This window comes from Ambystoma mexicanum, chromosome 7p (assembly GCF_040938575.1).
Source record: "Ambystoma mexicanum isolate Mex_15411 chromosome 7p, UKY_AmexF1_1, whole genome shotgun sequence".
NCBI lineage: Eukaryota > Metazoa > Chordata > Amphibia > Caudata > Ambystomatidae > Ambystoma > Ambystoma mexicanum.
The window spans coordinates 231111934-231130519 of NC_090939.1; the positions used below are offsets into that span (position 1 = coordinate 231111934).

The window sequence follows — 18586 nt, forward strand, 5'->3', positions numbered from 1 at the left end:
AAAGGAATTATGGATTGCTGTCAGACTGGGTTTACTAGAGGAGTCGGGACGGAGATTAATCTAACCATAGTAAACCTACTGAAACTGGAACTGGAAGCCTTGTTGAAAAGCTCAAAACTATTCCTTGCCTTTGTAGACATGCAACAGGCTTTTGATACTATCAATCGTGAACTTCTATGGAGAAAACTTAAAAATTGGGGTGGCCCAGAAAATATTCTACATCCAATAATGGCCTTCCACTCTAAAACATCGATTCGTGTAAGGATAAACGGAAAGGGTGAATTAACTGAAGCAACAGTCACGAATAGAGGGGTAAAACAAGGTTGCCCTCTAGCTGCAGTCTTGTTTAAACTATTTATTGCTGATATCCCGGATGCATTAACAAACACACATCGCTTCTCTCCAAAAATAAATGGTCATCAAATCTGGTGCATAACCTATGCAGATGACCTGGTTTTGATTGACAAAACTCAAATAGGGCTACAGCGACTAATATTAGGTTTACAATCGTCCCGCCTTCACTATCATACTACCACTGGAGTGGTAGCCTCATCCACCACTGCTGGAGCAGTGAGCCGCCTAGGAGGGAAGCCGGAGCTTCCTTCATCACATAGGCAGGCCACCCGGATATTCTGCCGAAACGCGAGAATCTAATACTATCTTGCCGTTCTGTAAAGGGCATTTACAGATCATCACTGCCGCAGCCCTCCATGCTGAAATCGCTGCAGTCGCAACAGCACATGTTTGCTGTGATCACTTCATCGCCGAAAGTCTATTCTTCTGTTTTGCCTCTGCGCCATTCCAAGATGGCCGCCCGGCAACGCTAGGCACTACGCATACTGTGCCTGGACCCCTCTGGACCCGCCTACGCTCCCATTGGCCACCCACTGCTACAATTGGGCCAATTGCAGACCGGGAGGCGTAAGCCGGCCTCTGCTCGAAGGCTGTACTCCTGTCCCAGCCTGTCCACGCCTTTCCTCGCCGTCAGCTGGATTCTGGACCGGGCAATGCAATTTACGGTACTGTTAAATCCGCGCATTATAACCCTCCCTTGTGCGCTCTCATTTGGTGTCGCAATCCCCCTCTAATACCAGCTGCTTAAATGCAAGTCCCCCGTTTACCCTCGTGCCCACTGATGAAGACGCTAAAGTGTTGTTGACGCCCTTCATATGCTCCGTGTGTGCATCCCAGCCACTGTTGATCCAGTTTAAATTTGCATACCCTAGCCAATGTTGATCCCATTCATTGTGTGCACACTAGCCAAACCTGATCATGCTTACTGGATGCTTCCTAGCCATCATGCACCACCTCAGGCTAACACTGGGTCAACTGTATAGTTGAATACCACGACCCACCAGCACCACCCCAGTCCCCTCTGTGATTATTCTGTGATTGATGCATAGCGCCTCCTTGGCCTCACTGTGATTGTTGCATAGCGCCTCCTTGGCCCCATTGTGATTGATGCATAGCGCCTCCTTGGACCCACTGCGATCGTTGCATAGCGCCTCCTTGGACCCACTGCGATCGTTGCATAGCGCCTCCTTGGCCCCACTGTGATTGTTGCATAGCGCCTCCTTGGCCCCACTGATTGATGCATAGCGCCTCCTTGGCCCCACTGCATAGCGCTACTAACTCATGCTCAATATGTACTCCTCGCTCCTCCACACCTGCCTACTGAGTGCGATACTAACCCTCTCGAACACACCACTCCTCAGCAGCCAAGAGCCTCACCACCACCACCAAATCTCACAAAATCATCCGTCCACGATGGTCCTCTTATCCACGCCCTCACACCCACTAGAAATCACTGCGCTGACTCTCAATACTAGCCTCAGACTAGACAGACTCAGAGCGCGCACCTCTCCCACCCAATACCAGGCTACCCCTGCACACACACCGCAAAGAAATTGTAGACTTAGCTCACGCACCATAAAAGTCAACACACCCCACCGCCGAAAGAATATTGCCTCATGTCATAGCAGCACGCCCACATATACCACACCTAACAGTAATCTCTGCTCTCCAGGAACTGCTATACCTAAAGTAGACCCTCTTACCACAGGCCCTAAGAACCCATGCCACACTCCATACAAATGCGCATTAATCAATGTAAGATCCCTCAATGCCCACGCCTTAGAAATATATGACCTTATAACCACCCATGATCTAGACATACTCGCCATTACGGAGACCTGGCTGCATGCAGCGTCTGGCCCAGCCATCACACTAGCCCTACCTCAACGGTATGCCATCATCAGACAAGATAGGATCGCTAAATCAGGAGGGGGGATAGCCCTTATCCATAAAGAAACCCTATCTATCAGAACCCTACCCCACCAAGAGGAAGGAGGAAATGTCGACATTCTATCAATCAAGCTAGCACTCACGCCCAACAGCACTATAAATATTCATACAATATACCGCCCACCTGGCCCTACCACCAACTTCCAAAGTCAAATGAATCACCTCATAGGAAATAATTTCAAAAAATCCACTAAAGCACTCCTGATAGGAGACCTTAACCTAGGTTTCAACGACCCCAAGGACAAAGCTGCTATATCCCTAGCCAAAGACCTCCACAACCTGGGCTTCTCCCAAAAGATCACTTCGCCCACACACGCCAAAGGACGCACCCTAGATTGGATTGTAGACCACAACTGTAACATAGCAATCACCGCCAATTCTAGCCTCCCGTGGACAGACCACAATCTCATCTTATTCGACATCCCTGTCACAACAAGCTCTAAAGTGCCCACTATAGCCTCGGCAACCATAGCCAGAAGTGCCAAAAAGCTCACGGCAGCCAATATCAGCGCTCTCCTCAATGTGTCTTGTCTAAAGCCCCCTTTCTCATCAGACCCCAATATTCTCGCTGATATATTCAAAGAGTCCATTACAAGGGCTGTCAACACAGCTGCCCCCCTAGAACACAAAAAAGAGAAAAAATCCTTGCACTCTAACTCCTGGTTCACGGAGAATCTCCAAATTCTGCGCACAGACAAACGTCAGGTGCTAAAAAACTGGCAACGTAACCCCGGTGACAACACAAAAGAAATATTCAAAGCCATAGCCCAAAAATACAAGGAAGCAATCTTCCTTGCTAAATCTGAAGCCTACAACCACCGCATCACCGGTGTTAACTCCCAATCTAAAGAACTTTTCAGTATCTTTAAAGAACTAACTGTACCACCAACGTGCCCAGATGAGATCGTCAAAGACGAGGCCTGGTGCACAGGCATACAATCAGCCATGCTAAAAAAATAAACCTCCTCCAAAACAAGATATCCCACCACTACAACTCCTTACCCAAGCAAAGTACACACGTACAGATGAAACCTAGCGTTAAAGCTACCAACTTAACCGAATTCACTTTCACCAAGATTTCCGAAACCGATGTCATTTACATCCTCAAACATCTCAAACCCTCACAATGTAAGGGTGATGTATGCCCCCCTAAAATCATCAAAGACTGTGCAGAACAGCTCGCCCCTCTACTCACGGCTTTCATCAATGCCTCATTCAAGACAGGCATAGTCCCGGACAGCCTCAAGGAGGCCTGGGTACGCCCCCTCCTAAAAAAGCCTACGCTAGACCCCGCCAACCCCAATAACTACCAACCCATAGCCACAGTCCCATTCCTCCTAAAACTACTTGACAAAGCCGCCCACATTCAGATCCAACTCTGATCCTTGAATCAAACTCAATCCTAGGTCAAAGACAATCGGGGTTTCGTAAGGGACACGGAACTGAAACCGCCCTTCTAGACCTAAAAAACGAAATCACAAACATTCTGGACAAAGGTAAGCCCGCACTCCTCCTTCTCCTCGGCCTATCAGCGGCATTTGACTTGGTAGATCACACCACTCTTACCAGTCACCTAACGCATGCAGCACACTTCTCTAAGGACGCTGCTTCTTGGGTAACTTCCTTCCTACAAGGCAGAGCTATGAAAGTATTCTCCAACACAGCTCACGCAACACCCGCCATCATACACTGTGGGGTCCCACAAGGTTCTTGTACAGCCCCCACTCTATATAACCTTTTCACCAAGCCCTTATTTGACAAACTAGACGCTATGGGGTCACCTACACCAACTACGCCGACGACATATTCTCCTTCCTCTGACAGGGAACTATCACCAAGACTCCACCACCCTACAACTAATATACTCCACCATACAAGCTTGGATGGCTACCAACGGCCTTTGCTTGAATGGGGACAAGACCGAAATCCTCATCTTAGGTCAGAAACCCACCCTGTCCAACCTAAACCCGCTATACATCAACTTTAACATAGACAATTGCATCATCCCAGTCTTATCCTCAGTCAAAACGCTAGGAGTGCACTTAGATGCCACCCTATCCATGGACAAACAAGTTAGCTCCATAGTATCAGCGTCTGCACTGAGTACCAAACTCATTAACGCAATAAAACCCTTCCTAACTAAAGATAACTGCCTATCCATCGCCAGAGCCACTATAGGAGCCAAACTAGACTACTGTAATGCTCTCCTAGCCGGCACCTCTAAGAACAACTTATCCAGGCTCCAAACCACTCAAAACAACGCGCTCAGAGCAGCCCTCAGCATACCAAAAAGAGATCACATCACCCAAGCGAGAAAGGCAGTCCACTGGCTCCCAGTCAAGGAACGGATCACCTTCAAAATTCTCACAACCACACATAAATGCATCAACCATACAGCACCTTCCGAACTATCCGACACACTGCACAGATCTCAATCCACCAGGCCTATCAGATCTACCTACACCAACCTGCTTACCATTCCACGCATCAATAGAACCAAGGCTGGAGGTATAGGCTTCCCATACCTCACACCTAAGCTATGGAACGCGCTGCCCACCCACCTCAGAGCTGAGACATCTCTCCGCTCCTTCCGCAAACAACTCAAAACCACCCTCTTCAACTAACTTACCATTCTGATCTAGATGATCAAAACATGTATGTCATTAAAGTACAATGTATGGCCACTGTAACCACGGGCACCAATCTGTATGTAACTAAGTCTAAGAATCACTGTAACAAGCGCCACGATGCCTCCGGTCTGCTGCGCGCTCAACAAATGCGAATAAATAAATAAATAAGTAAATGGAGAATAATGATCTAAGAATCAATGTGAAAAAGGCCAAAATAATGAAGTTTGGCCCGGAAAAAGGAAAAAGAAACCGAGACTTCAAATGGAAGATCGACAACGAAGAAATTGAAGCAGTCGGCGAAATACACTATCTGGGAGTTCTAATAAACAAGTCAATTCGAGAAATTAATTGGGTACTAAACCTGCTGCAACGAATGAAAACGTTCGCTCTTCAAGGGGCGCAAATTCACACCTTGTTTGGAAAGTTCAGCTTAATCCCAGTGCGGCAGTTTTATGTGCAAAAGGTAGTCCCAGGAATCACATAAGGATCAGAAACAGGATGGAACTTGGACCATAAAATCTGGGCAAAACTAGAGGGAATCTTCTGGCGGCGAGTGTTAAGACTACCAAACTATATCTCAATCATTGCAATAAGGTATGAACTGGCGTTAGAAGAACTATACGGCTGTGTCGTCTGGAAATCCCTAGCGATGCTACGAAAAATGCAAAATCGCAAATCCAGAACCTGCATACAAGTTATTAGCGCCAAGAGATAACTTGGAATACACTGGATTACTTAAGATCTGGACACAAGAGCTAGAGGAAGTTCTAAAGGCGAGTGACATCAAGATCGAAACACTGCTAGACCAGCCTCAAATCGCAAAGAAAAAAATAAAACAATGGTTCTGGATCCAAAATCTATCCAAATATAAAGATCTTTCGACTGCCTTGGACCATAGTCTAGTAATGAACAAATTAGACAATTTGCCTCAATATTTGCAGAAATGTCCTTCTCAACATCAGCAAAATGGATTCCTGAGATTGCGTCTGAATGCCGTAAAGACAAAACAAATGTTAGTGGCACGTCACATTGAAAAATCAGATGCCAACGGTTGCAGATTCTGTAAGACCAACATAGAATCACTCAAACATCTAATAACAGAATGCCCAGAACTTAAGACTTTGAGGTCCATCCACCTAACACAATTTGTGCCTATAAATGACAACATGGATGAATGGTGGTTAAGAATCTTAGGTGGAAGTTCAATTCATCTGACGTGTTCAGCAATACATTTTTTGGAAGCCTGTTTGGATATTGAAACTTAAGTCTGGGTTTGTGAACTGTTATGGAGGATGTTTGTTTTCTTAAAGGTTTTGATAAAAAAAAATGTTTTGTGATAAAAGTTTGATTCAAACTAAAAATTACAAAAAAAAAAATAAATCAATAAATTGGATATACAGATGGAGGAAAGAAGACCAACTCCACAGTGTCTTCACAGGCGAAAACTTGCTTAGAATGTGCCCATCACCATGTGAACAAAAAGTGAACGAATAGAAATGATATACGAAAAGAAACCAACTCGATAAAGCCCATGCACTCCTATTAGAGTTTAGACCTAGAGTCACAGGCATGTGTTGATCCTGGAAGGGGTACGAAATATGAAGCAGAACTGAGTAAAGGTTTTTCATAAGATGCCATTTTATTAAGTTAAAAGGGTTGGATAAATGCCTCACTATCCCTAACATAACAAGGCTTCCCCGCCTATCAAAATAAACTGAAGGAAACGCTCTAATAAAGGGAATCTGTCCCTCACAATTACACATACATTCAACCCAAAGGAAATGTATGGAAATGTAAATTTAACAGAAATAACAGTTAGGTTCTACACAAACCAAATATCTTGATATCCTTTTATCCTGGGTCGGATTCCCCTTCCGCGGATTCAAAGCAGGGTTTCATATCAATATAGAAATGTTTTGAAACCAAGTTTCAATTATAAAGTTCTTCTTACTCCAAAAGACTTTCATTTGGTTTTTAACAAACAGTTCAACTAGACAAGTCTTTATCTCTTCACTTATAGCAAAAAGTCCAATACAACTTCTTCTGCTTAGGAATCAAAAACACTTCCACAATTCATCTGCATCAAGTGTCACAGGTTTCCCCTTTTCTCACCTGTTTTCTCTGTTTTGCAGAGTCCTTTTTCGGGGTTTTCTTCCGAGCAGTTCGGGTCTTGTACAAGCCCGCTCGGCCGTCTTCGGATTCCAGGATTCGTTCAGCTTCTTCGTCCGGGATCTATGGAGACTCTAGAAAGCTTGGAATGGAGGCAGCACACGGAGGCGGTCTGCGCGGAACGCAGAAGAAACAGGATCAAGGAAGGTAGGAGGAAAGGAGAAGGAGGAAGGTCCGGGAACCAGGAAGCAACACAGTTCAGGAGAACGAACTACGGAGCACGTCAGGCCACAGCTATCGGTAGCGTTGAGACGCGCGGAACCGCAGGGGAGTGGCTAATTTATAGAACATGCTGCATAGGACGTAAAGGTCGATGGACCACGTTCCGTGTATACGGCCATGTTGGGTGTACTACAGCGAGTAACCCCCGATGTGCCAGGGACCAGGAAGACCAGAAAGGGCGTGATCGACGGATCAGGACAGCATGCCCCCTTCTAAAACCCGTTTCACCGGGTTTACCTGGATGAATTCGGTGAAACCAGAGCAATCTGGGGGAGTTCAAATTTGAGACTGGTTCCCAGGTACGTTCGCTGGGTGGATAACCTTTCCATTCCACCAGGTATTGAAGTTTGCCTAGTCTATATCGGGAATCACAAATACGAGAAACTTCATATTCCAGCTGGTCATTGACAGCCACAGGACTAGGTCTAAGAGTAGTCCGGGTAGTTTGGATGAAAGGCTTCAACAGGGATTTGTGAAAAACTGGATGCATCTTCCTCCAGGAGTCCGGGAGTTGGAGTCGAAAGGCCACAGGATTGATGATCTCTTTTATAGAGAAGGGTCCATAATACCAGGGAGCCAACTTATTCGGTCTGAGATGTCGGGGTAGAAGTTTTGAGGATAGCCATACTTTATCCCCAATGGAGTATGAAGGCCCTGGTCTTCTTCTTGAATCTGCATAGTGTTTGGTTTGGATTTGCGCTCTTTCGAGATGTTTCTTGGCTTCTCTCTGAACATTTAGGAGTGTTTAAATCCAGGAATCGACAGTAGGAACAAGTGTAGGGTGTGGAAGAACAGAAGGTAAGACCGAAGGGTGAAATCCTTGGCTGCAGAAAAAAGGGCTGGTCTTAACAGCCGAATGTTTGGAATTATTGTAAGCAAATTTGGCTACTGGTACTAAAAGTGACCAATCATCCTGGACTTTGGTAGAGAAACAACGAAGATATTGTTCAAGGGTTTGATTTACTCGTTCTGTGACACCGTTGGTTTGAGGATGATATCCCGAGGAGAGAGCTTGTTGAATCCCTAGTATCCTGCAGAGGTGTTTACAGAATTGAGACATATACTGGGTCCTCTGTCCGATATGATCTTGGAAGGAAGTCCATGCACTCGGAAGACGTGTTCCAGGAAAATACAAGCAAGTTCTGAGGAGGATGGTCATTTATACAGAGGGGTGAAGTGAGCCATATGAGTGAATAGATCAATGGTGACCATGATAGTGGTATAACCTCTAGAAGGCGGCAATTCCACAATGAAGTCTGTAGCAATGATTTCCCAAGGTCTGGTTGGTGGTGTAGGCTGTAATAAGAGACCTGCTGGTTCCCGGTTATCATGTTTGTTCTGATTACAGACGAAGCAAGATTGAATATACAGTTGTACATCGGTCTTCAACTTGGGCCACCAAAATTGTCTTTGTATTAGACGGAGGGTGTTGGAAATACCACGATGACCGGAATGAAGAGTATCATGGCAGAGATTTATTATTCTTTGTTGTAATTTTTGTGTAGGAATGACCAGATTGGTATCTTTGAACAAGTATCCGTCCTTGACTCTCAAGTTCCATTGATTCCTTTCTGAAATTCCTTTCAAAAGTTCCAAAGTCTGAGTTTGGATACGAATCTCTTCCGGGAGGTTGTTTGCTTGAGCTACGAATATAGTATGAGGAACCATCTTGGGATACGTCCGATCCTCCGGAGGTTCATAGTCTGGACGACGAGAAAGTGCATCAGCAATTACATTTTGGGTTCCAGGAACGTGGTGAATCTGAAACTGATATTGGGCAAAAAAGAAGGCCCTCCGAGCTTGGCGACTATTCCTACATTCCAGGGCTTGAAACACTTGTAGGTTTCGATGATCTGTGCAGACATGGACCGGAAATTTGGCTCCTAGAAGTAAATGACGCCATTCTGTGAAGGCTTGACGGATGGCTAGCAGCTCTTTCTCTAGGACGGAGTAATGGGTTTCACTAGGAGTTAATGTCCAAGAAAGGTAGGCGATGGGATGTTCCAAGCTGTCCTCGAATTGCTGTTTTAGGACGGCTCTAATGGTGTAATTGGAGGCGTCTGTCTCCACTATGATTGGCGATTAACATCAGGCTGAGAAAGAATGGGAGCTTGTGTAAATTCAGACTTTAACTGTTGGAAGGCTTTCTCTTGGACCATGGTCCAATGGAAGGGAACATTTTTCTTCAATAAGGCAATTATTGGTTGGACAATCTCAGAAAAAGAAGGTATGAATTTCCTATAGAAATTAGCCAAGCCCAGGAAGGATTGTATCTGTTTCACCGAGGCGGGGCTGTGCCAGGATAAAATAGCCTTAACCTTGGATTGATCCATACCAATACCATCGGGAGTAAGGACAAACCGTAGGTAGTGAACAGTAGAAGTATGGAAGATGCATTTCTCGGGCTTCGCCAGAAGTTTATTTTCGCGTAAGTGTTGTAATACTGCTTTCACATGTTCTTCGTGCTCGAGAGGGTCCTTCGAAAATATTAGAATATCGTCCAGATAGACAATCACAAAAAGGAACAGCATGTCCGAGAACACTCGATCCATGAAACGTTGGAACACTGCTTGGGCATTAGCAAGTCCAAAGGGCATGGCTAAGTATTCAAAATGCCTAAAGGGTGTTCTAAAGGCTGTCTTCCACTCGTCACCTGCCCTGATACGAATCAAATGATAGGCGCTCCTGAGATCCAGCTTGGTGAACACAACTGCGCCTCTTACTGCCTCCAGGATGTCTGAGATCAAGGGCAACGGATAGCGGTCCTTGAGAGTACATTGATTTAGACCTCGATAATCCAGACACGGTCTGAGTTCTTTAGTGTCTTTTTTAGGAACGAAGAACAGGGAGGCACCTGATGGAGATTTAGATGGTCGTATGGTGCCATTTGTAAGATTTGTGTCCAGGTATTCACAAAGGGCTTTCTTTTTAGGTTCTGATAGGATGAACATCCTTCCAAAAAGGAATCACCGCTGAAGGTTCCGTTTCAATAGCACAATCTTCAGGTCTGTGGGGAGGTAAGGCCTGAACAATGGCAGAGGAGAAAACATCAGAATATTCCTGGTAAGCCTCCGGGACCCGGATGACGTTTGAGACTGAGATTGTGTTCTGATGAGTTGTAGGAATTCCCTTCGATGGTGTAGGATCAAGGTCTGGATGTAAGCAGTGGGACATACAAAACTCAGAACCCAGGAACAAGGATCCCGCTGCCCAAATGATATAGGGGTTGTGTCTTTAAAGCCAGGGCATTCCCAAAACCATGGGGTAATGGGCTGACTTGATGATGTCAAATCTTATCCTTTCTCGATGTTGATTTAGAGCAAGCTCGATCTCCTTGGTCTGCAGGGTTATAGATCCAGAAGAAAGGGGTCTTCCATCAATTGCTTCTACAGGTTGCATGATAGTCCAGGATTCGTAAAGAATATGGTGTTTTAGGACCCATTCATGATCTATGAATACCCCCATAGCTCCACAGTCGACCAGTGCCAGGATGGGGTATATTTCTTTCTTGGATGTTTTCAAGAAGGCCTGTAAGATTACCAAGGAATTTTGTCCAGGAGAGTTCAAGGATGGAATAGAGGTGGAGCAGACATCTCTCTCCCGAACTTGCGCTCCGTTTAGGATCGAGAGCTGGGGTTTCCCCGAGCGCCGTGGGGGGGCAATCTGACATTCTCTTACTAAATGTTTGTCGGATGCACAATACATACATAATCCAGTATGAATCCTTCGCATCCTCTCTTGTGGGGTAATGGGTCCACGGAAGGCCCCTAATTGCATAGGTTCAGGCTCATTGCTTGGAGTAGAAATGCCTTCTGAGCTCAAAGGGGTTCCAATGGGGTTTTTCTGGAGTGGTAACTTGGTTTTCTTTTTTTCTGCCTTTCTCTCCTGAATGCGAAAGTCAATCTGTAAAGCGAGATCCATTAGGGCTTGAAAGGAACCCGGGCGTGCCACTCTGGCTAGTTCGTCCTTGATCTCTTCGTTTAGCCCTCTTCAAAATAAAGTAAAACAAGCTTCAGAGGACCAATCCGCTTCCTTAGCCAGCTGTTTGAAGCATGTGACATACGAGAGCAAATCCTGGGAACCCGGATGAAAGTAGAGTAAACGTTCCTGGGCACTGTAAACTTGTTCCGGGCGTTCGAACATGGTCTTGAGGGCCTCTATAAAGACGTCGTAGTCATCCAGGAGAGCATCACCAGAGTTAACCAATGGGTTGGCCCAGGTCAAGGCATTCCCGGAAAGATGCGAAATAATAAAGCCCACTTTAGCCCTGGACGTAGAAAAATGATGCTTAAATGTAAAGTGGACCAAACAAGAATCTAGGAATCCATGAAGGTTCTTTGCTGAACCGTCGTACTTGTCAACGACACCGCCTAGAATTACACTCGCCTTCGTGGCGGAATCACGGGATAACACCAATTGTTTTAATGCTGGGTTTTCCGCCTTTATGTTTTGCACTTCGGTCGTCAGCTCTTGCATGCCACGCATAAGATCCTGGATGGCCGCTTCCATGTCTGTATCGAGATCGGTCAGGTGGCGTCTCAATCTGTCACAGGTTTCCCCTTCTCTCACCCGTTTTCTCTGTTTTGCGGAGTCTTGTCAGGGTTTTCTTCCGAGCAGTTCGGGTCTTGTACAAGCCCGCTCGGCCGTCTTTGGATTCCAGGATTCGTTCAGCTTCTTCGTCCGGCACTATAGAGACTCCACGAAGCTTGTAATAGAGGCAGCACAAGGAGGCGGTCTGCGTGGAACGCGGAAGAAACAGGATCAAGGAAGGTAGGAGGAAAAGAGGAGGAGGAAGGTCCGGGAACCAGGAAGCAACACAGTTCAGGAGAACGAACTACAGAGCACGTCAGGCCACAGCCATCGGTAGCGTTGAGACGCGCAGAACCGCAGGGGAGTGGCTAATTTATAGAACATGCTGCATAGGACGTAAAGGTCGATAGACCTCGTTCCGTGTAAACGGCCATGTTGGGTGTACTACAGCGAGTAACCCCCGATGTGCCAGGGACCAGGAAGACCAGAAAGGGCGTGATCGACGGATCAGGACAGCATGCCCCCTTCTAAAACCCGTTTCACCGGGTTTACCTGGATGAATTCGGTGAAACCTGAGCAATCTGGGGGAGTTCAAATTTGAGACTGGTTCCCAGGTACGTTCGCTGGGTGGATAACCTTTCCATTCCACCAGGTATTGAAGTTTGCCTAGTCTATATCGAGTAAACCCCGAAGTGCCAGGGACCAGGAAGACCAGAAAGGGCGTGATGGACGGATCATGACATCAAGAGCAATGTTTTGTCAGGATGATTTCACAACAGTTCACAAAACACTTTGAGGTTTTGCCACTTCTTCGCAAGTTTTAACTACAACACCTTACTTCAATAACTGTTTCCTGGCCCGCTCACATGCCAGGACTTCCACTACAAAGTCCCTATCCTGGAATACTTGTCCACCAGGACTAAAAAGCTCCTAAAACTGCTACAAGTACTTCTGCTGTAACTTTATCTTCAAACCATAAAGTCTTTGACTTTCAACAACATCAACAGTTACTACTGCTTCTGGGAAGACATGATACATATTGGTGCCATTAGCTCCACCCTACTGATTGCCACATGCAATGCAGGTTATGCTCCTCTCCTCCGGAATACTTCCTGTCAGGAAGGCTGTTCTCCTGCCACTCTTGTTTTCCCACTTCTACATCAAGTAAACGTTAATTGCTCTCTAGCACAATTGCTCTTGTTTGGCTTAGACAATGCTTGTTGAGGTCTTTTCCCACTATTGCCTCTTCCTCACTCTGGCAATAAAGGTTATAAATTAGCTTGCTTCAGTCTTGTCCTCTCTTGACTTTGGCAATGCTGGTTATTGTTAACGTGTTTTAATATTGCCTTTTCTTGGCTCTTGCAATGCTTCTGGCTCCCAGGATCACAATTATGATCTTTCCTTTCTGGTCTGTCCACAACATTCTTATTGCGGTGTGCAGGGATTGTGTGGAATCACAAAATAACGAATCCAATTACAGCAAATCCAAAATAACTAATTCCAAAATAACGAATTTGGGAAAAACTAAAAATGGGATTGGGAGTGAGAATAGTGGGTTTTGCTGGTGGGGGAAAAGTATAAGAAACAAAAACAATGATGCTTGGGGGGGGGGGCCCGAAAAACAACGTAAAAGGGATTTGTTATTTTGGAAATAGTTATTTTGGTATTAGTTGTAATTGGATTCATTATTTTGTGATTCCACGTAATCACATGTAACCTTTATTGCGCCACTTCAACTTATTTTTATCAGTTTGGTATTCAAAATAAAAACTAGTGGCCAGTGGGCAATTACGGACCGTACCTGGTACTATTTGGTGAACTTACCGCTTGCTGCATATGTGTCCATCTGCTAGCTCCACTGCCACAGTGTCTTCTGCTTCTGCTGCCGTCTCCGGTTTGGCAAGCCTCTTCGGTTTACTTATTTCGGCCCATGCTGGCTGGGAAAGGAGCATTCCTTGCTCCGGCAGAAGGCAGCACTCCGGTGCTCGACTGCCACCGAAGCACACCTCAAAAAGGGGGAAAGCTTTTCACGACAATGCTTCCTGCCACGCAACCTCTGAAAACAAGCTCATCAAAGGAAGACATCCTCTCCAATCCAGCCTCCGCTCTGCAACTAGCCGAGGCCCCTTGCGTGTCTGCTTCCTTTCTTCTCCTAACACTGCAAAGTGGAGTCATGGAATCCATTCCACCTCCTGCTTCTTCTCCTCATGGCCTGCACTCGAGAGGTCTTATATACTCAAAAGTACTGCTCGGATGTGGGTCATTAGATCCACTAGACTGCATATTGCAGTCCAGTGCCTCCAAGTCCCTCTTCCATGTCACAGTACTTTCAACATTGGGGACTTCAAGTCCCACAATGCCCAAATTACCTCTTCTGTTCTGAATCCTATGTTCAACTTTACTCACTTTACTCTTCTCAGTAATTACACTTTCAGAAAGTTTCATCTGAATTTAAGATGTTGGTGTTCTGATGTTTACAACTATCATTTGGTTGTTGATTACAAGAGGTTTTATTACAAGGACTGTGGGCAACTTTGTAAAGGGTCGTTTTTCGCTTGATAAGTGATAGATTCATATTTAAGGGAGAATCAGTTTCATAAATGTCTACAGTATTACTTTCTGTTACTATATGGATTATGACCATTTTTAAAGCGAACAAGATGGATAGCTTTGGGAAAGGAAACTTCCCTCTGACAACAAGCCATTAAGTATTCTAGTATTACAGAAATCGCTCCCTCTGAAGAAGAAAAATACAGCGTCTCTCCCAATGGAGTACTCCCATTCCCCTGGGGCCTTCTCCCTCCAGGTGATCCTATCGGCTAATACCATCCCAGGGTTAGGATTGTGCAGCGGCTGTCTTCCCCATGCCACCTGGGAGGAGACTCTAGGCAGGGTCTTTGTAAGAATTCTGCAGTATTCATCACAACCCACAAAGGACACAACTCTAAATGTAATAGCGCTAATTATGATCATTGGGGTAAGGGGCCCAAATCTGGCCTTAATCCCCTTTGGAATTATGCTTGGAGTGGTATCAATGGATCAATTGCAGCAATGCCTTGGAGGGAAGAATCACAATGATGCCAACTCGAGTTTCGGCTTCTAAGGGCCTAGTTAGTGCATAGATTCCAGCCTTCTTCAGGGCTGCAGAAAACAAGGTTAGCAAGAAGTTCCTGTAACCAAATATCCAAAACACAAAGACCCGTTTAGTGGCAGGCTACTGTGCAGACTAAATTTGCTTATATCCAAGACTACAATGTTTAGCAGAACAAAGAGTAAAAAAACAAACTATATTTTGTATATAATTAGAAATCCTCTTACCGATCATAAATTTCCGATCCCTCCTCGAGGCCAGGCAGGAGTCCAGTTATGAAGGCTTGAAGACTTGGCAGAAGGGACTTCTGCAGAGGAAGAAAATAAGTCTCGTAGAGGCCCAGGAGAACAGGCCTCACCGACATTGCTGCATTCGCCAACAGGGGAAATAATCCAGAACTTTAAAAAGAAAAAAAAAGATGTAATCCCAGCCATACACTCTGCAATGCACAGTGAAGGCACACGGCTTTGGCATTGCCGCCTTACCTGTACAGGAATAGGTCTTTGGCCAGCCATTTTGTGCCAATAATTTTGAAGATGATCTCATATGTCTCGAGAGCTTTCAAGTGCACTCCACTGGGTAGAGCTGGGTGCAGGCACTGCGCCAATCGCTTGCTGATAATCAGGCGCCTTGGTAAGAGGGAGTACTTTAAATTGCTCTGGAGACCCTTGAAAAAAAAGTAAAGACACGCAATTAAAACATAAATCACCTTGTGGTCAATAATGGTTGCAAATAAGAGAACACAGGGAACGATTTTCATTGGTTAGAAAGTGTACAGGAGATGGCAGTAACATTCAAACAAACCAATTCATCATCTATTCAGCTTCAGCTGAAGGGAACAATCGTAAGTTTTATTTAACATTGTGTTGTACATAGTCAGTTCCCAAATAAGGAGATTGCTGACGTCCAGCGTCATTAAAGATCAGATGGGAGGAGATCCGTATAATAGTAACCCTCTCCCAACCTAACCCATGCCTTCGGCTTGCAATGTCGCACTGCCTTTTAAGAAAAAATGTGCGAATGCAGTCCAATACAGTTTATTTTAAGGGGCACCCAAATCCTTCTGTCAGCGCTAGAAGCGTGAGCAAGGTGCAACCTATTCAAATAGATATCAGAATTAATGAGAACATTAAACGGAAGCCGGGGCAGTTTCTATGATTTGCGGGGACCTGTTCTGAAAGCCATTGCAGAGGCGCCTTAATTTGCATTCATAACAAGAGTTGACGCCACAGGAAGTGACATCACAGTGTCTGCTCCTCGATTTCAGCACGTGCAACGACGTTACAAAAATGTAAAGGACGTTAGAAAAATGTGTACAAATGCCCAACATATACTGGAAGAAAAGTATTTTTTATACAGCACTTGCACAAGACACTCATACACATTGTGCTGTACAAACTGTACCAGTTATTGAGAGTAATCCTTAGAAACGTTGGTAATTAAACATCCACCATCAATGAAATCCAATTGCCGCTCACTGCAGCAGCAGCGCCCTCCTAAGAAAAGCACAGATAGTCAAGTCTGTTCAAGCAGGCCCTGCCGGCCTCGCTAGCATGAGGAGATGCCTGGAATCGGTGACATCGGTTTCTAAACGCTCACCGGGTAAGAGGGGGGTTTGGGGGGTTGCATACTGCAGGAGGCTTGTACAGAGCACCTTGGGGCGGAGTGAGGGGCAAGGGCTGGAAAGCAGACATTGAAGGCTTTGTTTCTGGCAGACAAAAGAACGGTGCTCAGTCCAGGGGTCAAAGTGTGTGTGTGGGGGGGGGTGGGGGTCGTCAAAGTGTACGACGTTCTAGCGGCCACCAGTCATCGTTCCGTTACAGAACTTTAAAACAATATATATATTGATTTTTTATTTCATCTCCATTGGGGACTCGAACCCGAATTAAGCCAGTGCAACTTTGCACTACGCTATATCACAGGTCCTGAAAATGAAAGATTTATTTCAATAGGCTGCTTGGGATATAAAACCCATTCCCAAGCAGTAGGAATGGCTTTAGGCTCAGACGGGGTGTGTCTGTGGCTGGCCATGTTCTTTAAGAGGTGCGAATGGTGGATGGTGAAGGGGAGGCTGCATGAAGGTGCATGCTGAATGGGGCAATGACACTCTAATGGTGGTCATTTCAATCCATTTTCTTTCCTTGTGTTTTCTTCAGTTTTACTACTAGAACGGTTGTAAAACACAATAGTGGGGGGGAGGAAGGACCCAGGTATGCGGTTCCAATGGGGTATGGGGTGACAGTGAGTATGGGGGGGGGGGGAGTGAGAAGAAAAGGGGGCGGGCAGAGTGAACATAGTTCCACTACTTTTTTTATTTTTTACACTTCTACCACTGGCTCAGTCAGAGCAGTGCTGCGTCACCGCACGCGAGAGCCGATAATCTAATCGCTTTAAAACCTGGTCCAAGTGGATACTGTGACAGGTGGCACAAGATCCCGGATAGTGCCAATTAGATAAGGACCTAAGCCCAGGGCCAGCAGCTGCCTACCTTATGCAAGGTCAGATGTAGAATGAGCTGCCCATGCTCAAGTCCGGAATAAGGATTTGTGGGGCACTAGGTGGCAACGTGCGTCTTCCCCCAGCCTCTTATTTGCATAAATAGTGACATCAGCGCTATTAAGAAGATGGTATTATAGAATGTGTCGTTCAATAAGCAAAGGTATCATAGGAAGTTAAATTGAAAACACGTTGCCATCACTAAAGCAGGAGACAAACGGACGTCCAGTAAATTATTTGTCACTGTTAATATTTTCCTGTGTGTCAATATCAGGAGTAATGCTCTACTGGGCAGGTTGCGTCTACTGCAGGATTGCCTTAAAGTGCGAAAGAGCCCATTTACCTGAGCGGTCCTTAGGCAGCAAGCAAGCAATTTTGCAGGTCTTCAAATGTTACCAAAATTAATAGGGTTCAAGTCATAATTTTTTTTTTTTTTTAAAAGGGGGCACAGGGCTCTAGGGACAAGCATGGAGTACATAGGGGCAGAGGGAGTAGTTGCATCCGTTCTCCTTGCTATGCTCATCTAAATTACTGGTTGCGTCAGGGTTTCTGTCTCCTATCCTGCAGGGTTGAGGCATAGTAACGTGTAAGCATGCATCTTTAAGCAATTTAACCCTTGCAGAGGGGCATTACCGGTCGGGTAATGCCCTGGGGCATCAGTTACAAGCCTGAGCGACCTGAGGGTGAGTTTGTGTAGTCACACAGGTCTTCTGGTGGTGGACGTTCTATGGTGCCTTGATATTTTCGCTGCCTCTATTTGGCAAAGCCCAGAAATTATGACCTCCTTCTGTGTCTGGGGGTGTTTCTAGCCGACACCTGGGTTCGGCAATACCCTTCATATAGATTTCTGCCGGCCTCAGTCCTACGCTCTCGCTCCTGGGGTGACATGGGGTCTAGCAGCAGGATTACTCTTTGCGACTGCCAAACTTACACACAAAGACATTAAGTGGCCTGGCAGACTATAGGCTTTTTCAGACACTCCTGACATCAAGACCATGAACCTGTAAAGTTAGTACATAGAATACTTGCGGGCATGCACATTTCACATGTGGCGGTGGCGGGCTTAAAATACGCACCAAATCCGATATGTTTATGATACACGTCAGGGGAGTTGCTAGGTCTGGAAAAGACCCGGGGCTAAGCC

At 45.7% G+C, this 18586-nt stretch overlaps 1 protein-coding gene across 3 annotated transcripts in view; it reads right to left on the reverse strand.

The window, feature by feature from the left end:
* DOP1B (DOP1 leucine zipper like protein B) overlaps positions 1 to 18586 on the reverse strand; it is a 1145257-nt gene that overhangs the window by 805342 nt on the left and 321329 nt on the right. For all 3 annotated transcript variants that reach the window (XM_069636119.1, XM_069636117.1, XM_069636118.1), the window contains exons 3-4: positions 15432 to 15613; positions 15174 to 15344 (exon numbers count right to left, since the gene is read on the reverse strand). In XM_069636119.1, coding sequence (XP_069492220.1) covers positions 15174 to 15344; positions 15432 to 15613 — 353 coding nt within the window. The remainder of the gene's footprint in view (positions 1 to 15173; positions 15345 to 15431; positions 15614 to 18586) is intronic.